The sequence below is a fragment of the Myodes glareolus genome, chromosome 6 (assembly GCF_982192425.1).
Source record: "Myodes glareolus chromosome 6, mMyoGla1.1, whole genome shotgun sequence".
Taxonomy (NCBI): Eukaryota; Metazoa; Chordata; class Mammalia; order Rodentia; family Cricetidae; genus Myodes; species Myodes glareolus.
This window is the reverse complement of record NC_142031.1, coordinates 17,584,745-17,612,542: the sequence shown is the minus strand read 5'-3', so window position 1 is coordinate 17,612,542 and position 27,798 is coordinate 17,584,745. Positions and strand designations below refer to the sequence as shown.

At 47.9% G+C, this 27,798-nt stretch overlaps 1 protein-coding gene and 1 long non-coding RNA gene across 2 annotated transcripts; one reads left to right on the top strand and one right to left on the bottom strand.

The window, feature by feature from the left end:
- Window positions 1–6,252: 6,252 nt before the first annotated feature.
- Window positions 6,253–12,839, top strand: LOC125406257 (uncharacterized). Its single transcript, XR_007233860.3, has 2 exons — window positions 6,253–7,089; window positions 12,241–12,839. It is a non-coding gene; the product is annotated as an uncharacterized LOC125406257 (long non-coding RNA).
- A 6,266-nt stretch (window positions 12,840–19,105) lies between these two features.
- Cela3b (chymotrypsin like elastase 3B) lies at window positions 19,106–27,364 on the bottom strand. The gene is made up of 8 exons (XM_048443286.3): window positions 27,232–27,364; window positions 25,744–25,829; window positions 23,508–23,605; window positions 23,267–23,401; window positions 22,179–22,315; window positions 21,771–21,913; window positions 20,003–20,155; window positions 19,106–19,192 (listed from the first exon to the last, which is right to left on the bottom strand). The coding sequence occupies exons 1-8, from the start codon at window positions 27,269–27,271 to the stop codon at window positions 19,175–19,177; spliced, it is 810 nt and encodes a 269-aa protein (XP_048299243.1). The 5' UTR covers window positions 27,272–27,364; the 3' UTR covers window positions 19,106–19,174.
- Window positions 27,365–27,798: the final 434 nt, after the last annotated feature.

Below are 27,798 nucleotides of genomic sequence, written 5' to 3'. Positions count from 1 at the left end.
TAGAGAATTACTAGAGATGGCTGAGGACAGCCCTGGGCCCAGCTGCAAAACCGCAGTGGAACTTCCTGCGGATGGGGGATGGGAGGACCCTGCTGTCATGGTCTCAAGACTCTCAGCAATCTTCTTCAAGGCTCTCGGGTGGAACCTTGACCTGGGAAGCCAGGATTAGGATGACTTCTGGCTCTTCAGCCACCTTGTCATTTGGCCATGACCTTGTTTGACCATCTGGACTGCTCTTATTTCTCCAGTTTCCATCCTAGAACTGGGGCAGCGGTGGGGTGGGGGTGGGGGTGGGGGGTGCATTTCAGATTCCTAAGCACAGAGTAAAGTCAAGATCAACAAGAGTAGACCACAAAGGCTGCTAAGCCACCCTGATCTCTTGGGTCTGCATCCCAAGCCTGACAAAGTCTTTTTCTGTGTGGCTGCTTACTGGATCGATAGATGCAGCTGAGGAAATGTGTTAATGGCTTACCCAAATGGAGAATCTAAAAATGGAAAGAATGAAGAATGTTGACCTTTCTGATGGTTTGTAGCCAGGGTCTCGAAAGCCCAGGCTGGCCTTGAACTCCTGAACCTCCTGCTTTAGCTCCCAATGCCAGGATTTCAAGTTGGGTTTTGTTGTTGTTGTTGTTTTATTTTTCAAGATTGGGTTTCTCTGTGTAGCCCCAGCTGTCCTGGAACTTGCTCTGTAGACCAGTGCTGGGATTAAAGGTGTGTGACACCCCCACGTCCCCAGGATTTCAAGTTTTATCACCAAGCCTTGCTTAAAATCCTAGACTTGCTAGCAAACTTGCATTCATTTCTCCCTCCCACTATATGCTAACAGTAGGTTAGGAGGAAAAAAAAGCAGCCAGGCAGTGGTGTCGTCTGCCTTTAATCCCAACACTCCAGAGGCAGAGGCAGGCAGATCTCCGTGAGTTGGAGACCAGCCTGGTCTACAAGAGCTAGTTCCAGGACCTGCTCCAAAGCCACAGAGAAACCCTGTCTCAAAAAACAAAAAAGCACATGGACATAAATATTAAAATCAAAACGAGGAATGATGGTACTCACCTTTAATCCCAGCACTCGGGAGGCAGAGGCAGAGGCAGGTGGATTTCTTTGAGTTTGAGGCCAGTCTGGTCAATAGAGCATGTTCTAGAACAGCTATGGCTACACAGAGAAATCCTGTCTCAAAAAACAACAACACAATTTTTAAAAAATATTTATTTATGTATGTATGCAGTGTTCTGTCTTCATGTATACCTGCAGGGCAGAAGAGGGCACCAGATTGGATGGTTGTGAGCTACCATGTAGTTGCTTGGAATTGAACTCAAGACCTCTGAAAGAACAGCCAGTGCTCTTAACTGCTGAGCCATCTCTCCAGCCCCCCATAAAATTTTTTTAAGAAAAAATTTGTGTGAGCCGAGCAGTGGTGGCACACACCTTTAATCCCAGCACTTGGAAGACAGAGGCAGGCAGATCTCTGTAAATTCGAGACCAGCCTGGTCTACAAGAATTAGTTCCAGGACAGGCTCCAAAGCTACAGACAAACCCTGTCTTGAAAAACAATAAATAAACAAATAAATAAATGGGGGGGCACGCAGGTACATAAATACACATGAGAATCCAAAGAGGCCAAAAGAGGGCACTGTATCATCTGGAGCTAGGGCTTCAGATAGTTGTGAGCAGCAGAATATGGGTGCTGGGAACTCTCTTAACTCTGCGCCAACTCTCCATGCTAATCTTGAACTTCTGATCTTGCTCTGCCTGAACCCAGGGCTTCTTATACTAGGCAAGCACTCAATTAACCCAGCCTTGCTCCCATCTCCTTTCTCCAGCCATTTTTAGGGAACACTGTTGGTCAGTTCTGAGGTAACATGATGAAAAGGAAATGAGAAAATGTTCTGTCCACTTACATCTATGTTGTTGGCTGTTTTTGCTCTTTACTCTTCAGGCTTTTTGGGGTGCCTACCACCCAGCTCCAAATAAATACACAGAGACTTATTCTTACTTATTAATGTCCAGCCTTAACATGGCTTGTTTCTTTCCAGTTTTTCTAACTTAAATTGTCCCTAACCACCTTTTGCCTCTGGGCTTTTTCCTTTTCTTATTTCTGTATATCTTACTTTCACTATGACTCATGTCTGACTGGGTGGCTAGCCCGTAGTCCTCCTTTCCTTGTTCTCCTTATAGTTATTTATACTACCTACCTGCTAGCCCTGCCTATCCTTGCTCCTGCCTTGCTATTGACCTACATGGTAGAAGGAGAGAACTAACACCCGTAAGTTGTCCTCTGATCTCCATAAAAGGACTGTGGTATCCCCATGTGCATGTGTGCATACACACACACACACACACACACACACACACACACACACACACACACACACACCAAGTTTTAGAAAGTATAGCCTTGGAACTGGAGTGACAGATGATTGTTAGCAACCGTGTAGGTTCTAGGAATTTAACCTGGAAAAGATGACCTTGGAGGCCAGAGACATTGGATACCCCTGAAGCTAGAGGAACATCTCTTTAGATTCATTGACCACTCCTAAACTAGTAGTGCTCACAGGCTGGTGAGCCGGCTCAGTGGGTGAGAGCACTTGCTGCCAGGCCTGACGAAGTGAGTTCAGTTCCTGGAACTTAACAGGCTCCCAAAAATAGTCCTCTGACCCCCACCAAGGGCCCTCCCATAACAAATAATAAACATAATCTGAAAGAACTGCCAGCACCACCAAGTTATAGAGCATTCTGCCTTTCCCTCTCATTCTAGATTATCACAATTTGGGGAGGGATGAGCCTACTCTGCTGAGTAAGCAAAAGCCTAGATAATAAGAACTGGTCTGGGTCCCAAGAGTATCTTAGCTACAGGGACTAGAATTACTTTAAGCTCTAGAAGATGGGTCAGGGAACCTTGAGTGGCTTAGAAACCAGGTGTTAGGAACTGGTCCACTCAGTCATTAAAAACCTGTACTGCTCCTGGAGAGAATCTGAGTTCAAGTCCCAGTATTCATGTCAGGTAATCAAGGGGATCTGGTGCCTCTGGCCTCTGAAGGATAGCCTCATTGTGTGTTCATGTGTGTGTTCCCAGTGATGTTAGGAGGTGATGGGATTGTTTTTTTCAAGACAGGGTTTCTCTGTAGCTTTGGAGCCTGTCCTGGAACTAGCTCTTGCAGACCAGACTGGCCTCGAACTCACAGAGATCTGCCTGCCTCTGCCTCCCAAGTGCTGGGATTAAAGGCATGCACCACCACCACCCGGTTTGGTGATGGCATATTTAAGAGGTAGGACCTAAGCACATGATGTGCCATATTCTGTAATCCCAGCACTCAGCAGGTAGAGGGCAGGAGGATCAAAAATTCTAGGTCAGTCTACACTTCAGAACAAGTTAAGGATAGCCTTGGCTACTAGTGCCTGTCTTTTAAAAAATAGCATAATGGGTAGGGCCTGGCAGGCAATTAGGTCTTGTGGGGAATTGCCCTTAGGAGGGACTAATATTACTTTCCTGGAAATAGTTGGGGTTTTTTTTGTTGTTGTTGTTGTTATTGTCTTTGTTTTTGTTTTTCGAGACAGGGTTTCTCTGAAGTTTTGGAGACTGTCCTGGAACTAGCTCTTGCAGATCAGGCTGGCCTCGAACTCACAGAGATCTGCCTGCCTCTGCTGGGATTAAAGGCGTGTACCACCACCACCCGGCCTAGAAATAGTTTTAACTCTGTTTTGAGACAGGGTCTCTAGCTCAAGCTAGCTTCAGACTCTCTTTGCAGATGATCTAGAATTTCTGATCTCTACCCTTCCCCCAAGCACTAGGATTACAAACGTGGGTGACCACAACCACTTTATAAAGTGCTGGGATTCAAAACTTCCTCCTCAATGCTATATAACTGCTCTACCAATTTAGCCTGAACTAGTTTTTTTCCTTTTTCAAGACAGGGTTTTTCTGTGTAGCTTTGGAGCCTGCCCTGGAACTCACTCTGTAGATCAGGCTGGTCTTGAACTCACAGAGATTTGCCTGTCTCTGCCTCCTGAATGTTGGGATTAAAGGCATGCGCAGCCACCACCACCTGGCTTTGAGCTAGTTCTTTAGAATGAGATCATAAAATTACAAATTGATGGGGCTGGCGAGATGGCTCAGCAGTTAAGAGCACTGGCTGTTCTTTCAGAAGACCCAGGTTCAAATCCCAGCACCCACATGGCAGCTCACAATTGTCTGTAACTCCAGTTCCAGGGGATCTGATACCTTCACACTAATGCACATAAAATAAAGTTAAATAAATTATTTAAAAAATTGCAAACTGAGGACTGGAGAGATGGCTCAGAGGTTAAGAGTACAGGTTGCCTGTGCTCTCCCAGAGGTCCTAAGTTTAATTCCCAGTACCTACATGGTGGCTCACAACCATCTGTAATGAGATTTGGTGCCCTCTTCTGTCATGCAGGCATACATGCAGGCAGAATACTGTATACATAATAAATAAATAAATCTTTTTTAAAAAATACAAACTGATGCCTTTCTGTTCTCTGTTGTCCTGTCTCTTTATATGATCTCCCCACAGCACAGAAGTTCTCCTCACTGTAATGCCACCCAGAGCTCAGCCTATAGCAGTACCATGCCCTTACACCTCCAAATCTGTGCAGCAAATGAACCTCTTCCTTTAAAAAATGTCTAAGATGTGATATTTTTATATAGTCACGAGATAAAACAGAACAAGAGCTTTAGATTTTTTTTTTTTAAAAAAAAAAGGAACTATTAAGTCAAGGAAAGGCTGAATGATTGATAGAGGGAAAGATTCTTGGGTACAATCTAAGTGGCCATCAACCAGTAAATGAGTAAGGTACTGTCAACTATTCAGTGGAATGCTTTGCAGCCTTACAATGAATGGAGTAAGGCCATGAGTGCTAAGTCATCTATAACATCAAGATGTGAACAAGGCACAGATCAACAGTTGTATGAAACTGTCAGGTTCACAGGAAACTCCAAAGGCAGTCCAAATATCCAGAAATGCACTCAGGCTGAACTACAGGATTGCTGGGGGTTAGACAAAAGCCAGCATTCCTCAGGAACTTGTGAAACTGGTTCCCACCCACCAAAGAGTCATCCTGGCCCTTCTCACCTGCTCTTATCCTAAACTTCCTCCAGCTCATGGCTTCCCACCCCCAGCTACTCCTTAATCCTTATAACCCTGCTATTATTCTTCACATGCTCCTTCCGCTCCGCGCTCTCTCTCTCCTCCCTCCGCTCCTGCTTCTCTGCTTTCTCTATTTCCTAGTCCCTGTTATTCTCCCCTCTCTCACCAATCGCCATGGTCATGTCCAGTCTGTAGGCTGTATTCAGTCTACCTTCTCTCTGCTCTGGACTCTTCCAGAGGAAGAGTCTCTGGCTGTTCTCTAATATCTACATTTAAAAAAAAAACCTTCCCCTTAACCATACCATGGAGTGGTCATGTCCGTATCAGTTTATACGGAAACCATCAGGGGAAGTTAAAAACACACTACCACCACATGTGTAACACATCCACAAACTGTACCTGGAAGTTATTAAATTAGCAGTATTTCTGAACACAGGATCAAGGAGGAAAATATTTTCACTGTGCATTTTTATGGTTTATTATCATTTAAAACGTGTTGCTTTTACAAGAAATCAAGAGGGAGATACTTTTCAGGTTTTCCCCTCCTGCCAAAACCTTTTACTCAAGATCCCAAATACAGTTAGGAAAGCTCCCTTTCACTAATTCTAATTACCCAAGATATCCACAACACTGGTGTCTAGAACTAATCTCTAAATTATCAGGAGTCCAGTTTTAAAGGTTATTTCTGAGAGAAGGACCAGTTCCACAACTGAAACGCCATCAGTTTCAGGAAACCACCTGCCCAGTGCAAAGATCTCCCGACAGGTCAAAATTCCACAGCACGCTCTTTTTTTTTTTCCTGTTCCACCCTCCTTGCCACCATCCTCAGCCTCAGCTCTTAAAACAACTGCAGGCCCCGCTGTCTGCATTCACAGTAGCTGGGTTTTAGGAATCAACCAGCAGCCCTTCACCCAATCCTCTCCCTAACCCAGAATTATAATTTTGGAGTTTTGTGTTTAGACAGGCTCCTGCTAAATAGCTATGGCAGGCTTGGAACTCGCTATGTAGCTTAGGCTTGCCTCTAACTTGCAGTAATCCTCCTGCCTCTGCCCATCAAGTGCTGGGATGACCGAAGTGCGCCACCACGCCCAGCTCTCGGTGGCCCTCTGGTCGCCCTCAAGACACTGCCATCCACACTCATGGACATGCAATAGGAGGGCAGAGAGGAACCTGCGCAAGGGTCAAGGTGGTGCGAGGGTTCAATTCCGCAAAAGACACCCGGCATGAAGCCGGGAGCCGCCCAGGCGGAGCGGAAGTGGACTTCCGGCCCCGGGGAGGTCAACGCAGCGTCGGACGTGGAGCCATAGATACAAGACAGGGTCTCCTAATCCGCCCAGGTCAGGAGCGCGGAGGATGAAGACGGGAGGAAGAAGCGGAGCATCTACCTCCACAGTGGCCACATGGCAGTCCAAGTGAACCCAGGACAAGAGCGCAGCCACAGCCCTAAACTGAGTCCGGAAAAGGGACGAAAGCAGTCTATCGCGGAACTTCCTGTTTTTCGCCGGAAGCGGAAGTCGACTGCCGGGCTAGATTAGCTGCAGCGTCGCTCTAGGCTTCGGTAGTGCTGCGCACTCTATGGTTTTAACTCATCTCTGTTCGTCTTTGCTCTTGCACCAAACATTTCTCTCCCCCGGGAAAAATGCTTTGTCTTCCTCCGCCTCAGTTGACCCAGTGACAGAATGGAAGGAGATGAACAAGAATTCAGATACTCCCCTGTATCTGAGGAGGCACATCCTGGGGGCATCTGTGCCACTCAATATGACAGAAAGGGACAGTGTCCACTGGGGTGGGGTCAGTCTAGATGAGGCTAGGCGCGGTCTACTGGACAAGCCCTGTGTCCTACTTTGCTCTGTTGCTGTGATAAACACTGTGATCCGAAGCAACTTGGAAAGAAAAGGGTTTATTTCAGTTTACAGTTACAGTCTACCATCCAAGGAAGCCAGGGCAGGAGCTCGGAGCCGAAACCAGGGAGGAACGCTGCTCGATGGTGAGAGAATGTTTTTGTTTTTGTTTTGTTGTTGTTTTTTAATAATAATAAAAAAAGGCTAGCCAAATCACTCACACCTTGTAAAACTCCCATGCAAAGAAATTCATATCTTCTCATCTCCCCCATCCGGGAAAACTTCCCTTTGTGCAAAAGTTCTGCTGCAGTCCCAGAATTCCATGACTCAGAGCAGCCAACCACTCTCCCATTTCTTTTACGTTGATTATGAATTAGCCAATCAGATGAGATTGTGAGTTTAACTTGCACCAGTGGGCTGAAACACAGTCACCACCTGCCTTAGAATAAACTTTCGGTCCCGGTGTATTTACTTTGTTTGGGTCTTGGCGGAGGTGTTTTACCAAATAAATAAATAAATAAATAAATAAAAAAGAAAAGAAAATTAACTTCCACTGCGTTTGAATGTTTTCTTTTCTTTTTTTCTTTTTTTAAAGATTTATTTATTTATTAAGTATACAGTGGTCCCTGCAGGCCAGAAGAGGGCACCAGATCTTATTACAGATGGTTGTCAGCCACCATGTGGTTGCTGGGAGTTGAACTCAGGAGCTTTGTAAGGGCAAACAGTGTCCTTAACCTCTGAGCCATTTCTCCAGCCCCCCCCCCACCCCCGTTTGAATGTTTTCTTTGTGCAACTTCATGAATATTCTTTTCCAACACTGGTTTGCTCTCTTGCTTGAAAGTTACAGAGAAACCCTGTTTCGAAAAACTACAAAAACAAAAATAAATAAATAATAATAATAAAATAATAAAAATAAAAATAAAAATAAATAAATACATAAAATGTTATGTATATCATTGTTTTGCCTCCTTGTTTGCCTGATGCCCGTGGAGGCCAGAAGACAAGCATAGAACCCATGGGATTGAATTTACAGACTTGTGAGGCGCCATGTGTGTGCTGACAATCTAGGCTAGATCGTCAGAAGAGCAACTAGTGAGAGTCCTTAACCGCTGAGCCCCTCTCCAGCCGCTCTGCTAGCTTTTATCTATCTAGCTATCTAGCTATTTATTTTGGTTTTTCAAGACAGGGTTTCTCTGTGTAATAGTCCTAGCTGTCCTGGAACTAGCTCTTGTAGTTCCAGCTGGGCTATCTGCTTTCTTTCTCTCTTTCTTTCTCTCTCTCTCTTTCTTTCTTTCTTTTTAATCTATACAATATTCTGACTTTGTGTATACCCGCAGGGCAGAAGAGGGCACCAGACCCCATTACAGATGGTTGTGAGCCATCATGTGGTTGCTGGGAATTGAACTCAGGACCTTTGGGAGAGCAGGCAATGCTCTTAACCTCTGAGCCATCTCTCCAGCCCAAATCTTGCTTGCTTTCTTATATAGCCCAGATCGACCTTCCTAGCCCTGCTACAGTGGGCTAGGGTCATCTATATTAATTAACAATTAAGAAAATACCTCAAGGCTGAAGAGATGTCTCAGTGTTTAAAAGCACTGGCTGCTCTTCTAGAGGACCTTGGTTCAATTCCCAGCATCCACATGATGACTCACAACTATCTGTAGTGAGATCTGGTGCCCTCTTCTGGCATGCAGATATACATGTTGGTCATACACTGTATGCATAATAAAAAAAGAAAAGAAAAGAAAAGACCTTAAGGATATGCCCACCGGCCAATCTGTTCCAGGCACTCTCCTACCTGAGACTCCTAGGTAACTAAGGCTGTGTTCAGGAAACTAGGAGACGCTTCCTCAGTGTGCCCAGACAGCAGTGAATGTACGTGCACTGGGGGTTGGCCCAGTCTGCTCAGAGAATGTCTCTGTCTAGGAGGCCAAATCCTAACCCTGGGTATCTCGTCCTCAATACTTCCAATTGCCACCATACTAAGTCCCACCTCCTGATGGATAAGGGCTAAAGTTTTAGAGCCATATGGATCAGGTCTGAGACTGGCCAGGCAAGTCAGAGAGCTCAGAAGCCAGGAACAGGAAGTACAGAAACACCAACCAAAGTGGCCTGCCCACTTTGCCCTTATCCCACAGAAGGGAGAGGGATCTGGCTATTAGAAGATAGCATTTCATTGGCTCACTTCTGTCTTCCAACTGGCCCAAATGGGGTGACCTAGAGGAGTCAAAGAGACATTAGGAAACTGGTTTGCCGAGTTAATGTCCAGACCCAGTGTTGCTATTACTGATCTGTAAACCCTGGATGGTTGGCTGCTCTACCTAGTGGTTCAAGGACCAGGACTCTGGTGAGAGGTCTGTGGTGGGTACCAGCACTCAGAAGACTGAGACAGGATCATGATTCGACGCTATCTTAGGCTAGCTACCTAATGAAACCTTATCTTAAAACAAGAGCGGGGTGGTGGTACATATCTTTAATCCCAGCACTTGGGAAGCAGAGGCAGGCAGATCTCAGGGTTTGAAGCCAGCCTGGTCTATGGTATGAGTTCCAAGATAATCAAGGCTATACAGAGAAAACCTGTCTTGAAGAAAAAAAAAAAAGAGGAGAAAAAAGAAAAAAAGGCTGGGCAGTGTCATACACCTTTAATCCCAGCACTCAGGGCAAAAGCAAACAGATCTCTGTGAGTTTGAGGCCAGCCTGGTCTACAGAGCAAGTTCCAGGGTGGCCAGGGCTATACAAAGAAACTATCTCAAAAACAAACTAGCAAAAAAAGAGAGAGAGAGAAAAAAAGGAAGAAAAGAAAACGGAAAAAAGACTGACTCTTCACCCTGGCCCTGTTCTACCCCTGAGAGCAGCCGTGGGTCCTCTCTCCACCTCTACAACCATGCGTCCACCTTCCACTCTGCTCTACTCAGTCCAGCTTCCCTGCCTGCAAACTGAGAGGGTGTTCTAGGTCCTAGGCTTCCAGAAGTCTCTCCAGACTGCTTCGGCAAACCGTGGAGGTGGAGAGAGACACACTTTGCCTTAAAAAGAAGTCCTGATTTTGTAGACATTTCTGTGAAAGTGCATGTGCCGGGGCTCTGTGTAAATTGTCTGTCACTCAAGGTAAGATTTGCACTGTGTCCTGAGCCACACTCCCCTGTCCACCCATCCTCTCTGGGCCCTCTGACCTTTTTGTGATTTTGCAAACCTGAAGAGCTCTTTAGCGGGTTCCTGAGTGGGCCACTCTTTCCTGAGACCTGTTCACCCAGGTCCAGCCCAAATGTAGTTGCCATGCAGCCCTCACCGTTCCCAGGAGGGCACCATCCCTTTCCATCTTAACGATAGCCACCAGCTGCTGGTGAGGTTTGGCTAATAATGGAGCACCTGTGCTGCAGTGGGTCCGTGAGTTCTTTCACCGAATGACATAGTCGCCCTCTTAGCCTATGTATAGATGGCTGAAACAGAAAGTGGGAGGTGAGAGCACAGTGGTTAGGAGTTGGCAGGATACTAGGAACAGGAAGTCCACTTCTACATAGAAGTACATTCTGGAATGTTGGAGCAACGACAGAATCAGCTAATGACACATTTCCTTATAATGAAGAAAAGAAAGATCTGGAGAGATGGCTTAGGGGTAAAAATACTTGCTGCTCTTGTAGAGAACCAGGGTCTGGTTCCCAGCACCCGTACGGTGACTCACAAGCATCCATAATCCCATTTTCAGGGGCTCTGATGATGCCCTCTTCTTCCCACCTCAGTTAGTGTACACATGTGGTGCACATACATACATACATGAAGACAAAATGTACACCTAGGATAAAAAAAATAGATCTTGGCCAGGTGGTGATGTCGTTGCTCACCTTTAATCCCAGCACTCGGGAGGCAGAGACTGGCAGATCTCTGAGTTCGAGGCCAGCCTGGTCTACATAGCAGGTTCTAGGATAGCCAGAATAGTTACACAGAGAAAACATGTCTCAAGAAAACAAAAATAAATAAATAAACCAACCAACAAATAAATAAAGTGAGAGACAAATGAATGCCTCTTAATTTTTTATCTCATCCATTCCTTCCGGAAAGGGTCCCTGAGCCCGGGGACCCTGTCTATGTTGTCACTGTCATGCTTCCGTCACACATGTGTCTTACAGATATTATTGGAACTGAACTTAGAGCTTCATGCATGCAAATGCCCTACTACTGTGTTGTTCCATTCTCTCTTGTTCTCTTTTCCTTGCCTTCTTTACTTTTTAAAATTATGTTTATGTATGTTTATGTATTTATCCATACACACACACACACACACACACACACACACACACACATTCCTGTGCCATAGTGCTCAGAAGTTGATCTCCCCTTCTACTGTGTCAGTCCTGTAAATCGAACTCAGGTCATCGGGCTTGTTGGCAAACATCTTTACCCACTGACACAAGGTTTCACTAAGTTTCCCAGGCTGGTTTTGAACATGTGATCCTCCTGCCTGCCACAGTTGGATTGTGTACTCTACCAAGTCTGAGTCATTCTCTTCTGCCCCGGTGTCTGACATAAACTACAGGCATGTGGTGTCAAGCCCTGCTCTGTTCCCAGCACCTAAAACTCAAGCATAGGCCCCGCAGTGGTGGCGCACGACTTGAATCCTAGCGCTCGGGAGGTAGAGACAGGTGGCTCTCTGAGTTCGAGGCCAGAGCGAGTTCCAGGGCAGGCTCCAAAGCTATACAGAGAAGCCCTGTCTCAAAAAACAAAAAGCAAACGACTATAATAATAATAACTTGAAGTGTGGGCTATGCAAATGTTTGCCAAATCACCAAGTCAAGGGACAGAGAGGGCTTGAATTCTGTGAGAAAGCCCATGTGATGGAGCCCACCAGGAGCACAGCGGGACTTTAACAGAGTTCAAGTTAGTCACTCAGTGCATCAAAGGAAACAGCACAACACAGACCATGAAAAGTCTTGCCAAAGGAAAAGCTGGGTTTGGGGATGAGTAGAATTGAGAAGTTGAAAGGAAGCAATGCTGGTTGGGCCTCAGTAAACCCAGCTCTCTGAAAGGAGTTAGCATCTGGCTTGGGCTAAAACTTGGACTCACGATTCTGTTTCCTTGGACACACAGTTAAGATAAATATAGATTGTTGTGCTCAAAAAACCCTTTTCTGAAGCTTTGCACCTGGGTCGGGAATCTGGGCTGCTTCTCTGTGGGAACTGGCTCCAACTTGCTAAAAAGAGGCTGTTCTGACCTCAAGACCGATTTCAAACAGCAACGTTAAGGGCTCTCAGCACCGCCTGTGTTTTTGACATGAATGGTTTTCTCTTTTCTTTCTTTGGTAGGACTGGAAATTGAACTCAGAGCTGTGCTGACTCTACAAGCCCGCTTCCACCAAGCTGCGCCCCAACTCCACCAAAGACTTGACAGATTCAGTTGATGGGAATCCCATGACGCCTCAAGCATCTGCAAGTAAAAGCCTCCAAGGCAAAGGCCGATGACCTCGCCCCCTTGTGGCCCTGGCTCCCCTGAGCCCCGTGTCACAGTCAATGTCTGTTGTGTAACCATCCTGGCAAGAGAGAAAAGAGACATCTGTGTCCCTTCCTTTGGCTATCAGTGGGGAAGCAATGTTCCCCAAGAAACTGCAGTTTCCCTGGGAGCCTCTCCAGTGAAGAAGAAGCGAGGCTGGTGCCAGCCAGAGAAGAACATGTCTCCCAGGAGACTTCACACAGGTCTGCAGTTTCTCAGACCACCGTGCAGAGAGACTGGAGCTGACACGAGGGTGGGCAGGGCCACCTCCACAAGAACTGCTTAGTTTTCATACCTCTAAACCTCCTGCCAGGTCTCAGCAGATGGACTTGGTGGGGTGGTCACTGGCCTCTTGTTCCTTTTTTTTGTTCATCCTCCCGATGTGACCACATCAAATAAACCTTTCCCTGCCGTCCTTCTTGCCTATTCGTCTCTTTTACTGATGTGCTGGGGACAGATGATGAGCCTACTTCCAGGATCTAGGCTCGTACCCTGAAAACTTTGTTGACATTTGGGACTTTGAGCCAAGTTACAAGCCCTACTGGTGGGATCCAGCATCTGTGTCGTGCCTTGGGGGTTCGCCGAGGGCGGGCTGTCTTCCTTTGTGAATAGATGCTCATGCCCATTGACAAGAGTTCTAAAGTGACCAGGGCCATCAAAGGAGTAGCAGCTATGGAAGAGAAGAAGCCAAGGGGGTGTCTTAGGGATTTATTGCTCTGAAGAGACACTATGACCGTGGCAAGCAACTCTTTTTGTTTGTTTGTGGTTTTTTTGAGATGGGGTTTCTCTGTGTAGCCTCAGAAGTCCTGGAACTCACTTTGTAGACCATGTTGGCCTCGAACTCACAGAGATCCACCTGCCTCTGCCTCCCAAATTGCTGGGATTAAAGGCCTGCGACACCACCGCCCAACTATGGCAGGCAATGCTGATAAAGGAAAAGATGTAACTGGTGGCGCTTTACAGTTCGGAGGTGTGGTCCATCATGGACATGGCGGTGTGCAGGCAGGCATGGTGCCGGAGAAGGAGCTGGGGGTTCTACATTTTGATCTGTAGGCAGCAGGGCATGAACTGTCACCTTGGGCATGACTTGAGCACATCTGAGACCTTAGAGCCCCCTTCTACAGTGACACACTTCCTCTAACAAGACCACACCTCCTAATATGATAGTGCCACTCCCTATGGGCCAAGCATTCAAACACTGGAGTCTATGGGGGGGGTATACCTATTCAAACCACAGGGGGAGATTAAAAAATATAAATCTCTTTCCTAAAGTAAAGGGCTCAAAAATCTGGGATGGTGAGGGGGGTAATATTAGAAGTTACTCTTCTAATATTGTGAAGAGACGTTATGACCAAGGCAACTTATAAAAGGAAACATTTAACTGGGGGGCTGACTTACAATTTTAAAGAATTAGTCCATGATCATCATGGTGGGAAGCAGTTGAGCTACAAACTCTAAAAGATTTGAATTGTTGAGACTGGGAGGCCAAAGACCAAGAAGACATGGTTGTCGATCAAGTCTTTACCCTACTTCCTGACTTGCTGCTGCTGGTGTATGGTGAGAAGTGGGTCTTAGCAGTTCTCAGCCCCCTTGAGGCTGGGTGAGGTCCCTGGGGCCACTGCTCAGTCTGAGACACCAACTGTCTCCCTAGTCTTTATTTGGAAGTCGTTTGGGGCTGTTACCCAAGGGTTTTTCCCTGACCCAGTAGGCAGAAGAGGGTCAGCTTTGGCAACCCCCGTGGATTCATGCTGCCAAGTGCTGTGATCTGACTCAGTAAGATTGATTAATAGCATGCCAGCCTGCTTCAGAACTTCCTTAGGTCTCCTTGCCCCAACGGGGTCCTCAGCTTCACCCTGCCCTGACCCTGCCTCCTTCTGACTCAGGTCTTTGCCAAAACCATTTTTGAATTTTTTTTTCCTTAAAGAGCTGGAAGAGAGTTTTATGGGGGAGGCATGATATCCCAGGGATGACTCTAGAAGAAAAATGTGGGGCCATTTGTAATATGTGGGGGCAGCGGATGGGAAGAGGAGAGAAGGGGGAATGTTGAGAAACACAGTCATCTTGGAGAAGAATTAGGTCATTGGCAGAGCTGACAAAAGCCCTCCCACCCGGGAGTTGCAGTTCTAGGAATATACCCTGGGGAGTTCGCACACATGTGCACCTGGAGACGGGTCCAAGGATGTCCACCAAAGCCCTGTTTGTGAGCACAGAAAGCTGGCCCTGCTCGAAATGTCCATCCGTGAGTGGGGGAGGAAAAATAACGAGTGCTGCAGGATAAGGCATTCACACAGACGCAGTCTGGAGGCCACAGTGCAGCGAGTGACACCAACACGGGTCTGGGAGGAAGCAAGCTGAATGGGCTTTAAAAACTCACTCATGCTGGGCAGTGGTGGCGCTCGCCTTTAATCCCAGCACTTGGAAGACAGAGGCAGGCAGATCTCTGTGAGTTCAAGGCCAGCCTGGCCTACAGAGAGAGTTTCAGGACAGCCAGGGCTGTTTCATAGAGAGTCCTGTTTCCAAAAACCATAAAAAAAGTCAACCATCGGTGTGTTGTTGTTGCTGTTTGTATCTTTGTGCCTATGGTTTTTTGGTTTTGAGACAGTCTGACTACGGAGTCCAGACTGGCTTTAAACTCCTGATCCTCTTTGCCTCCTAAGCAGTTTGATTATAAGCCTGGACCACTATACCCAATCTATGCATTTTTAAAAATCAAAATTGGTGCTGCGGAAGATGTTCAGTTGAAGCGTTTGGCATCTGTGCATAGGATCCTGAGTTCAATCCCAGCACCCACATAAGAAGCTGAGCATGGTAGTATACACTCTGATCCCAACACAGGGAAGACAGGGGTAGGCAGATCTCTGAGGCTCACTGGCTAGCCAGCTTAGCCCGATTGAAGAGCTTTGGGTTCCCAGTGAGAGAGACCCTGCCTCAAATAGCAAGGTGCAACCAGCGAGATGGCTCAGCCGGTAAAGGCACTTGCTGACAAGCCTGTTGACTGCGTTCAGTTCCTAGGACTCACAGATTGGAAGTCAAAAAACCAATTTCGAGGATTGTTCTCTGACTTCCACATGTGTGCTATGGCGCTGGCACTCACATGTGTACAGATAGACCTGTATATACACACAAATAGCTAACTGCAACAACAGCAACAACAAGCAGGTGGGTAGTACCTGAAGAAGTTGACTTCTGACCCCGTCACAGAGACACACATAGACATAGACACATGCACACATGCACAAAAGAAAGAGAGGAAAAAAAGATAAGAAAAACACAAAACTATATAATATACTATTTGTGGATATTTGTATAGGTGATAAAAATCCAGCACCATGGAGAAGAAAGATGAGCTCCAAGCCCCTCTGTCAGTCAGGGTAGGTAAAGTTGATGCATCCATGACAGACAGTGTCCAGCACCACAGTGGTTGGGACAGCTATTTCTTGATTGTGTCTCTATGAATCCAAGGCTGTTCGATGCCTTCTCCCTCTGGGACTAGGTTGATGAGCAGCCACAGTAGAGGGAAGGATAGCTTAGCAGGTCGCCCCGTCTCTCTCAGCTTCACCGAAGTCAAGGAAAAATATGTGACCAAAGTCCTTTAAGAATCAGGCAAAAGTTTTTCTGTTATGCACCCCAAATGAGAAGCAGCAATTGGGGTGATTATTGACAACTCAACCCAAATAATGATGGCCTCTAGGAAAAATAAAGAGTAGTGTGGGTTCTCCGCCTTAATTAAGTGTATTGTGCACATGCTCTCTCTCTCTCCCCGTCTCTCTCTCTCTCTCTGAGGGGTGTGTGTGTGTGTGTGTGTGTGTGTGTGTTCTATATGAGTGCGTGCAGTCGTGTGTGTGCCATGGAACTCATGGACAGGTCAGAGGACAACCTCAGATGTCAGTCCTCACTTTGTCTGCTTGAAACAAGAGTCTCACTGTGTGGCCCTGGCTGCCCTGGAACTTGCTAAGTAGATCAGGTTGGCCTTCAACTCACGGAGATCTGCGTGCCTCTGTGTTGTGGTTTGAAAGAGAGATGTTCTTAAGCGTTTGAACACTTGGTGTCCAGTTGGTGGCGCTGTTTGGGGAGACTTTGGAGGTGTGTGGCCTTGTGCTGGAGGAAGTACATCACTCAGGGCAGGCTGTGAGAACTGAAGGCCTCACACTTTGCTCTCTCCTTCCTGCCTACAATTCAAGATGTGAGCTCTCAGCTGGTTCTTCTAGCCCCTATGGCTGCAGCCATGCCTCCCTGACAAGATGGTGGTGGACTCTTATCCCTCTGAGACTGGAACCCCAAATAAGCCCTTCCTGCTCTAAGTTACCTCAATCATGGTGTCTATCACAACAATAGAAAAGTAATTAATCTATTCTGCTTCCCAGGTACTGGGGTTACAGGCGTGTGCCAGCATGCCCGGCTTCCACCCTGTGTTGAAGCAGGGTCTCTCTTGCTCACTGCTGCATCTGCCAGCTCAGCTGTCCCCAGAGCTTGTTATGATCGCCTGTCCTGGACTCTCGACATCAGGTAGGTATGCCGGGATGGGAAACATGTGCACTGTCATGTCCTGCTAGTATACGGGTTCTAGGGATCTGAATCCAGGCTTGCACAATGCTTTACCCACAGGGCAACTCCCTAGACCTGGAATTACCACTGTTTTATTACTTTTATCTACTATGTATATGGGCGCTTTGCCTGCGCATATGTCTGTGTACCACATGCATGCCTGGTGCCCAAAGAGACCAGAAGAGGGCATCAGACCCCTAGGAACTAGAGTAATGATGGGGGGGGGGGGCGGGCGTGTGAGCTGCCATGTGGGGCCTGAGAAATGAACCTGAGTCTTTTGGAAAGAGCAGCCAGTGCTCTTAACCACTTTTTTTTTTTTTAAAGTATAAAGCAGGACTAGGGATGTAGCTCAGTGGTAGAGTGCGTACCTAGCATGCTCAAGAGCCTGGGTTCCATCCCCAGCACGGCAAACACAGAATAAAGCAATTGCTATGTTTCAACCCTGGCACAAATGGCTGGGGTGCCTATATCAAAGAACCTGGATGTCAAGTTCTCCTTGCATCCCTCAGTTCCTACTTGTTACAGGGCCCTCCTGGCTGACACACCCCACCCGCTACCCTGAACTCTCCAGACTAGGAGTCTGGGCTTCTCTTCCCTATATAATCCAACCATTTTGGTCACCCATTCTTTGTGATTTGGGCCTCCTGGCTGCTACATCTGGCTCTCCTTTCTTCCCTCTCCCTTCCCCTTTTCTTTCTCCCCACATGGTCCAGCTCAGTCTGGACTTGTCCACTCTGGACTCTCCCAGAGTTCCCTGCTTCTGGCTATGCTGTCCAATATATCGGCACTAACCTGTCTCCTCTACCATACCTAGGAGCAGTTGTGTCTTTTCTTTGCTTTTTTATTTTTATTTTTATTCAGCAATAATATTCCCTCTTCCTATTCTGAAGGGAGGAAATATCTACCAAGTTTGTAATTCTTCAGACTGTCTTTTAGCCTTGTTTGTTTGTTTGGTTTTGGAGACAGGGTTTCTCTGTGTAGCCTTGGCTGTCTTGGAACTCACTCTGTAGATCAGTCTGGTCTCAAACTCAGAGATCTGCTACCTCTGCCACCCAAGTGCTGGGGTTAATGGCATGTGCTACCACTGTTCAGCTAAAAATGCATAGTCCAGGCTGGCTTCAAACTCCTGATCCTCCTGTCTCCTCCTCCTTCAGCAGATCCTACTGGGATGCACCACCACAACCATAGTCTTTTTGTCTTTTTAAAACAGAAAATGTAACTCTAGAATAGTGTTCAAATGCTGTGACGCTTTAATACCGTTGTGTGGTGACCCCCTCCAACCATAAATTTTCGCTGCTACGTCTTAACTGTAATTTTGCTACTGGTATGAATTGTAGCGTAAGTATCTGATGTACGACCCCATGTGAAAGGGTAATTCGACTTCCAAAGGGATCCCGAGCCACAGGCTGAAAACCTGCTGTTCTGGAGGAAGATCCGTAGTAAGAGTCGGAATTCGTGCATGATTTCCTGCGGGGTCACACTTTTCCCGTAGTGCTGAGGAGAAGCACAAACCACCCCGCTGTTTTCATGTTACTCTTATCTGCAAAGCAGGCATCTTCCAGACCTCCAGAACCTACCGAGTGACAGCCTGGTGTGGAGCCCTGGGTGGGTCATTCCCCTCTCGCTGCAGCCAGCATTCTCCTGAAGGGGCCTGACCCACCTGTGTGTGACACAAGGCAAGTCTCTGGCCAGTGTCACAAGTGACCCTGAAAAGAGCCACTTCAGGGTAGAACCGTGTGTCTTCCTCCCTCCTCCTCTAGCCCTTCCACAGACAGAAAACACTTGGTCTTTTCTTTTCTCCCATGATTTTCGGCAGGACCAGATTTTCTGCCCGAAAAGCTTCCAATTTCTGTGTGACTTTCCACTACCCCTGACTATATTCTCAGCCCTCTGTGTGACCGCTAAGGCGACAAATTATTTGGGTTTCCTGAAAGTTCCTCAGTTCTGCATCTGATGTCCCACGTCCTAGCATGGCTGGTCACCCCACAGTGACCAGCTCCCTCCTCTCTGAGACTCAGTCTCTTTTCATCCTCACCTGAGGGGCTGGGTCTTGCCTCATCTCTGCATTTCAGACCTAAGATTTCACACATGGGTCAGAGAGCAAGTGTTATGTCAATGAAGGCAGCGAGAATCAACTTGGAACTTTCAAAAAGATCTTTATTCTTGAGAGGACCTGGGGTCAGCACTGCCAGCCAAGTCTTGGTTCTAGTTGTTTGCTATTGTCTGTTAAAAAAAAAAAAAGCAGAAGGTTAGACAAGGACAGAATAATTTAGTTAAGAGCTCAAACTTTGGGCCTGGAGGGAACTGAGCTCAAGTGGGAATGGCCTAGTCTTGTCACTTGTTTGCTGTGTGTCCCTGGGAGAGTGACTTGATCACTCTGAGCCGTAGTTTCCTCTTCTCCATTGAAGAAGAGGTAATAGTATAAGTTGCCTCTCGGGTGTTCGTTTTTGTTTGTTTTGTTTTTCGAGACAGGGTTTCTCTGTGTAACAGCCCTGGCTGTCCTGGAACTGTCTTTATAGACCAGACTGGCCTGGAACCCACAGAGATTCTTCTGCCTCTGTCTCCCAAGTGTTGCGATTAAAGGTGTACACCACCATACTCCCAGCTTCACGGGTAGTCTTAATTGAGCTTTTAGCTAAGGGTTTTAGCACAGTGAATGTATAAATCACAGCCAGGACCACCATCAGGATGAGCAGCCATTGTCTTGGACCACTTGTGTCCAGACGGTCTGCTGTGCACCCTCACTGAGCCCAAGTACCTTCATCATGGTCCTCACAACCTTTTCCCCCATTGTCCATTTTCCCATCCTCCTACTAATTGATGTAACTTCCTGTCCTCCATGACTAGGAAGGACTTGGGCCACAGGGACACATCTTAATATCTGTTAGATTCCGGAAGCTCAGCCAAATAAAACATCCCCCAAGTTCTCCAGAATGTCCCTGGAGGTTCCTCCCTGCTTCCATGAGTCCTCCTCGGGGTCTGCAGATTCTCCTCAAAGTCCCCCACAGGTTTCAGGCTCCTTTGTTGCCTCACCTCCTCAATCCAGTCATTGAAGGCTGAGACACGGGTGAACACCGTGGGCTTCTTCAAGGTGTTGCAGCCCAAGCCGGAAACGAAGCTGGTCACACCATGAACCTGCCAGGTGCCATTCTCAGTAGGACAGTTGAGAGGTCCTCCAGAGTCACCCTGCAATGACCAGAAAGGTGGAGACTCAGCTGTGTCTGAAGGATAAGGAGTGGGCTCTGAGCTTCAGAGACATCAAGAAACATTCACATAGCGGGCAGTGGTCCACACACCTTTAATCCCAGCACTCGGGAGGCAGAGGCAGGCGGATCTCTGTGAATTCAAGGCCAGTCTGGTCTACAAAATGAGTTCCAGGACAGGCTCCAAAGCTACACAGAGAAACCTTTTCTCAAAAAAACAGAAAAAGAGAGAGAGAGAGAGAGAGAGAGAGAGAGAGAGAGAGAAGGAGGGAGGGAGGGAGGGAAGAAAGAAGGAAGGAAGGAAGAAAGGAAGGAAGGAAGGAAGGAAGGAAGGAAGGAAGGAAGGAAGGAAGGAAGGAACATTCACACTACTTCACACTACTTCACTTCTCTGGACAAAGGGACACGGGCTTACACAACCCCAAGGCAACAGCTCTCAACCTGTAGGTGGCCACCTCTTTGTTTCACCGGTGTTACATATCAGATATTTACATTACAGTTCATAACAGTAGCAAAATTGTAACTATGAGGTAGCAACAAAAGTAATTTTATGGTTGGGGGTCACCACAACATGACATCCTATTAAAGGGTCACGGCATTCAGAAGGCTGAGAACCCCCGTCATAAGGGTTAATGAGACAATGCAAGATGTCAGCACAGCCACCCAGCTGAGATAGTTCTCCAAAGAGGGTGCCCCTTGTTTGTTCTCTTTCCACATTTAATGTGTTGGGGTTTCCTTTGGTTTTGATTGATGGGGTCACTGTGTAGCCCAGGCTGATCTTGAACTTGCAATGTGCCTCAGCCTCCAGAATGCTAGGATACCAGGCTGGGATGCTAAGCATATGCTGTCACACCCCGCCGTTCACAATGAGAGCACCCACAATGTCGAATTATCACTTCAAAGCCACAACAGATATGGGTTGGCAATGTGGCTCAGTTGGTAAAGTGCCTGCTTAGCATGCACGAAGCTGTGGGCTCTAATTACTGCACCAACTGGACGTAGTGGTCATGGCTGTAAGCCCATCACTCAAAGGTGGATACAGGAGGATCAAGGTCATTCTTGGCTACCTCGTAAGTTTGAGGCCCAGCCTGTGATACGCCAGAGTCTCAAAAGAGTGATTGGGTCAGGCAGTAGTGGCGCACCACAATCCCAGTACTCAGGAGGCAGAAACAGGTGGATCTCTGTGAGTTCGAGGCCAGCCTGGTCTTCAGAGTGAGTGCTAGGACAGCCAGGGCTACACAGAGTTAGCCTGTCTCAAAAATAAAAATAAAAAAAAAACCAAAAAACAAAACAGCAGCAACAAAAATAGTGACTGGCAGAGGCAGGTAGAGGCAAGTAATTGTCATGAGTTTGAGACCAGCCTAGCCTCCATAGTGAGCTTAGGTCAGTCAAGGCTACACTGTGTCAAGCCAGGTGGGAGCGAGGCTAGACTCCAAACTCCTGCTGCCACCTCTGAACTAAGTTGAGTCCCTTTTTAATCCCACCAGGCCTGGAGATTGCATGAAGCAAACCGGCAAGGCCTGTCCACCTTGGGGCAGAGGTCCACCTCAGGGACCTCTACACGTGCCCCCCCCCCCCCGAGACAGGTGCCAACTCACATTGCAGCCAGACTGGACATCTCCTCCAGCGCACACCATGGTCTTCTTCACGGAGAAACCCCACCAGTCCCACTTGGAGCAGTGTGCATAGTCCACCACAGGCAGCAGGGCCTCCTGCAGCTTGTCGGGGAGAGGCCCGTTGGCTGGGGAGACAGAGAAGGCTCTGTTAGCCTGATAGGAACCATGGGGTCTTGCTTGCTCTGTGTCCTGTAGCCTCCTCAGTACTGGGCACACAGTGGACACCCCCAAAATATTCTACTGAACCTATTTGTGTTTGGGAGGATCAGGGAGAAAGTAGAAGCCAGAGAGGAATACTGGGCAGCACAAAGATGGCTCCCTCTGTGGCCTTCTGGCCCACTAGTCCTAGACACTTGTTCTCTGTGGTCAGCTAGAAAGGTCAGCACGTACTGTAAAGACGGCCCCAGCCACTAATGTAGCAGGGTGCTCCGTTGGGGAGGATTTCATCGGGAGGAGGAAGGCAGGCAGGCTGGACTTTGTCTGTCAGCTGGGCGCTTCTTGAGAGCTTGATCAGGGCGATGTCATTGCTGGGGGGACATGGGAGTCACATGAAACCTGGTCCTCCTGATGGACCCATAGTATGTACCTCCTTTGCTCCTTGGATTTTGAATCCACTTATTCATTGATTTTTTTTTTTTTTTTTTTTTTTGCAGTGCTAGGGTTCGAACTCGGGGTCTTATTCATTCTAGGCAAGTGGTGCACCACCAAGCTACACCCCAGTCCTTCCTGAGTCCATTTGTTTTATTTTGCTTTGTTTTTAAGATGGGGGTCTTACTGCGTAACCCTGGCTAGCCTATGTAGACTGGGCTGGCCCATAACTCACAGAGATCCACCCATGTCAGTGGATGAGATTAAAGGTGCATGCTACCGCACCAAATCCACCTCACGGTCATTTTAGCCCTGCTAACCCTTGTCATCTGTGCTCCGGATCCAGCTATGCCACCTAGAGAGTTCTAGGACACAGTTGCCTTCCTACCCTAGTGCTTCCCAGTACGGTGATCTAGGTTGATGTCTGAGAACCCACATTTCTGACAGGTCCCAGGGGATGCTGCTGCCGCCACCCCCCGCCCAGTACCACACTGTAAGTACACCACACTCCATGCTGCTGCCCCTCTGAGTACCACACTGTAAGTACACCACACTCCATGCTGCTGCCCCTCTGAGTACCACACTGTAAGTACACCACACTCTATGCTTCCGCCCCCGAGTACCATGCTGTAAGTACAGCACACTCCATCTTGACCGTCAGCTGCTGCTCAAATCATTTCAATGGAGTCTGATGTAGCTCTCTGCTCATTCTAGGATTCTAGCCAAAGTGGGCTAGAGTCTTAACCCACCACTCCTTTGTTATTGTCATTACAGCTACCTACAGTGTGTGCCCCTGGGCTCAGGCGGCTGTCTCTGGGAGTGAACTCTCAGTTTGCTTGGTATCTTGTAGTCTAGAGCCCCCCCATCTCCCGACCTGAGACTTCACTTACCCGCAGGCCACACAGTTGGGGTTCCACTTGGGGTGCACAAAGAGGTCGTTAGGGTTAATGGGGATCACCTGCTCTGGGCCCTCTTCCTCAGCTCGATCATACTCGCCCAATACCACCTGGTAGGTAAGGGAACTCCTGCAGAGGAGTGAAAGTTAGTTTGAGCCTATAGCCAACCTCGTCCCCCTCCTCTTGTCCTGGCTGCAGGGACAGTGGCTGGGGCAGGGACAGGGGTCGAACTCACGAGACACAGTGGCCTGCAGTCATAACCCAGTTAGCGTTAATGAGGGTGCCGCCGCAGGTGTGGTGGTAGCTCCCGCCCTTCTCATACTGAAGGGAGATCTGGTGGCCAAAAAGAAAGGAGCGTGAGTGACCTGGACCCAATACCATGGGACCCAATACCAGTGGTTTTGTGAGTTGTGCACTGTACAAATCTAGAAGGTGCTAGTCACACGGGGAAAAAAATGGCGTCATCTGAAATATGTAGTTTACCACCTATGCAACTCCTCATGGGACTCAGCCATTAGGATCACATTGTGATTTGCCGAAGCCTCCCCACCACAGGCTTTATGATGTCTCTGGGGTCCACAACACTCTGACCTCTGGAGCATCCACAAAGCTTGTGTTTCCTGAGGGCTTCCCAAGACCCTCTGTCCCATCAGGCCTCCCAGTCTCCTGAACTTTAGATCTTTCAAGGTCTCTCGGGTCTGTCTCACCTAGAGTCCTCTGCTTTTCTTTTCTATACATTCTCACTTTCAAAAGCTCCCTCTACAGCGGGGCATGGTGGTCTCTGCCTGTGATTCCAGCGTCTGCGCAGTAGTGGCAGAACAATCAGTGGTTGGAGCCTAGCTAAGGTTATGTGAGACTGTCTCAAAAAAATACATAAAAGAGGGTGGGGCCGGAGAAATAACTTTGTGTGTAGAGTACTTGCCTAGTATGCATGAAGCCCTGCCTTCCAACCCCAGACAAGCATAAGTGGGGTGTGGTGGCACATGCTTAACCCCACGACTCCGAAGGTGAAAACAGAACCAGGAGGCCAAGAGCATCCTTGGCTGTGTATTGAGTTTGAGGACAGCCTGGGCTACATGAAACCCTGAATCAAAAACAAAGAACAACAAATCTCCTTAACCAGAAATGAACTGACTATGACCCACGAGTCTGATCTGCTTAGGCCTGATCTATACATAACGATTCCTGTCTCCTCCTCACACTTATCCCTTGTGTGCTATCTGTGATGTTTTTACACTCTGACGGCCACAGTAAGTCACTGCTGTCACCAGCGTATGGCCAGCAAAGCCTACAGGATTCATGCCCTGGTCCTTCACAGAATAAGTTGTGACCCTCTCTGTCCCCACCATTTTTGATGATGCAAATGTTCTTTGTTTATTTGTTTGTTTTTCAAGACAGGGTTTCTCTGTGTAGCCCTGGCTGTCCTGGAATTCACAAGAGCTAGTTCTAGGACTACAAAGCTACAGAGAAACCCTGTCTCAAAACTCTCCCTCCCCCCCCACAAAAAAAAAATGTTTACTTATGTGCATGTGTGTATCTCTGGTTGTTTATTTTTGTTTTTCGAGACAGGGTTTCTCTGTGTAACACTCCTGGCTGTCCTGGAACTCACTTTGTAGACTAGGCTGGCCTTGAACTCACTGAGATCCACCTGTCTTCTCCTCCTGAGTGCTAGGATTAAAGGTATACACCACCGCCACCTAGTTACATGTATGTATCTCTGTATGAGTTATGTCATGTGAGTTCTGGTACCCTCAGAGGCCAGAAGGCGTTGGGCCCCCTAGAGATGGTGTTAAGGGCAGTTGTAAGCTGTCTGACTGGGTACTGAACTCAGGTCCTCTAGAACATCAGCAAGCACTCTTCACCATCCAACTCTCTCATCAGACCCTGTTTTTTTTTTTTTTTTTTTTTTTTTGAGACAGGGGTGTCAGTCATATAGCCCAGGCTGGCCTCAAACTTGTTATGTAGCTGAGGCTGGCCTTGAATGCCTGATCATTTGCCTTTAGTGAGTGCTAGAATTTTAGACATATAACCACTATGTCTGCCTTAATTTATATTCAACTTTAATAGCCACACGTGGCCTGTGACTGTTGTTAGACAGGGAGTCTAGCCCTCTGAGCTCTTCCCATGATGAAGGTCCTAACCCTTTTGCTGCTCTCAGCCCCCTGGCCCCTTTGGAGAACTCCAGGAGTTTAGAAACAAAGTCTCGCCTCTAAACACAGCCCCTGCAAGTCCACTGCTATTTAGCCAACCCCTTAAACATCACCCTTTCCCCAGATCCCACTTTCAAATTGCAGCTGTCCCAGTCAAGATTACAGATGGAGCAGTCACAAGCTCCAAGAAATGCCTTTGTCCGAGGGTTTCGGGCCTTTTGAAGTCAAAGTGGGGCACGAAGAGGAAATGGTGGGGTCAGGGCTGGCTGCCATGTCATCAGAGCCCACAGTGGAGGAGGGGAAAGCTGGTAGTGTTCTTACCTGCCAAGGCCAGCTGTAAGGAACAGCGTCCTCCCCATTGACAACTCGGCCGGAGGGGTTGAAGGAACGCTGGCCACAGCCTGAGGCTAGAGGGGGACAGAAGAGAAGTCAGTCAGCCAGAAGTGTACTCCAAAGAAAAGGGGGTTCAAGTATGGTGGCGTCCACCTTTAATCCCAGCACTTGGGAGGCAGAGGCAAGCGGAATTCTGTGAGTTTGAAGCCAGCCTGGTTTACACAGTGAGTCCCAGGTCAGCCAGGGCTAAGTAGAGTCCTGTCTAAAAATGAAAGAGGAGGAGGAGGAAACAAGAGAAGGGATGGGCTTTGTGGCCGCAGGTGAACCCCTTCCCCTCTCTAGACTTCAGTAGCCATGCATGAACTAGCATTTATGCACGTAGACTGTGCCAGGGCTTTCCAGAGTGGGGGGAGGGCAGGGCCTCCTTCCGCTCAAGGACTAAAGACAGAACTGTTCCCAGTACCCAGGGAGCCTCAAACTCAAGAACTAAAAGGCTGGGTGTAGTGGATGTGATCCCAGCATTGAGAATCTGAGTCCAGAGGCTCAGCCACAGGTTTGAGGTCAGCCTCAAAATCACTAACAGAATGATTTTTTTCTTTTTTAACCATAAAACAAAACGGAGCTGGCAAGATAGCTCAGCGAGTAAATGTGCTTACTACCCAGGCTAATGACCCAAATTTGATTCCCAGGACCCCTCAAAAGAGACCTGATTCCTCTGAGCTGTCCTTTGGCCTCCACATGAGCTCCACAGTATACATGCACTCCCCCAATAAATAACTAATGAAATGAAAAAAATTAAAAAAGTAAATAGCCCCAACTAAAAGTGTAATCCTTGTACTTGAGAGACTGAGGCAGGAGGATTGCCAGGAATACAAGGAAAGGCAGGCTGAACTATAACAACATGAGACTTTCTCAAAAAAAGAGAGAAAGAAAAGAAGGAAAGGAAAAAAAAGAAAGAAGAAGGAAAGAGGGGGTGGAGGTGACATGAGGCTGCCTGGGTGCACAGTGCGACTTGGCCACTTGTTCAGGATGAGCTACTTCATCTCCCCGCAGGCTCCACACTATGATGAGCTACATGAGGTCACATAAGAAGGAGACCCCTCTGAATCCCACCTGACAGATAGCAAGCCCTCAGTAAATGCCGACTGTCACCATTGTGGTGACAAGGGAAGTTCTGTGGACCCATTTAACAGAAGAAGGAAAGTTCCAGCTCAGACCGACAAGCCACAGAGCCCAGACCTTAAACCAGGAGGCTGTCCACTGTTCCCTCGAGGAGTCGTCCCCTTTGGGTTCCCAGTGTTCTTTCCCACCTGGTTCATCCACAGCTTGTCCTCCGTCCCCTACTCCTGTCCCCTAACCATGCTGAAGTTCCTACAATCGCATCCCAGTTAAGCTGAGACCCTTTCCTGTAGAAGCAGGTATGAGGTGTCACCCAGGGGGAGTAGAGGGGTACAAGGGCACAAGTTGGGGGCTTACCAAGGGCCACAAGCAGGAAGGCACTCAGCAACTGGAGCATGGTGAGCTTTGGGGTTGGAAAGAAGGTGGAGCCGGGGCTCTAATATAGTGCAGGAGGCAAGTGGAGGGGGGCGGGTCAGGCCCCACTCCCATAACAGGTGGCAGAACACCAGCTTTTTCAGGGCCCAAGGCCACGTGCCAGCCACTGCAGATTAAGGAGCGGGAACTGATGGAAGGACCCCACTGCACAGGTGGTATCGAACGGCCAGCTGATAACACAGGGATAGGCAAATGGATTCTATCAGAGAGGCCAGCCTCTCCCAGGGAAGGTCAGAGCCTGGAAGCTGGGCAGGCCTGGGTTCAGATCCTGACCTGTAACCCTGAATGCTTGGTTTAACTACTGTGAGTCTCAGATTTCTGGTTTCTAACACGGGATTGATAGTCATACCTACTTCAATAAAAGGCTGATTTTTGAGTACTTTAATATATCAGGCGCTTTCTAGGGCTGCGAGTTCAAATAGCAATGATCCCAGTCTGCCTAGAGCCTGTCTGGTGGTGACACAGAGATGAACCCACAAAAATTTAAAG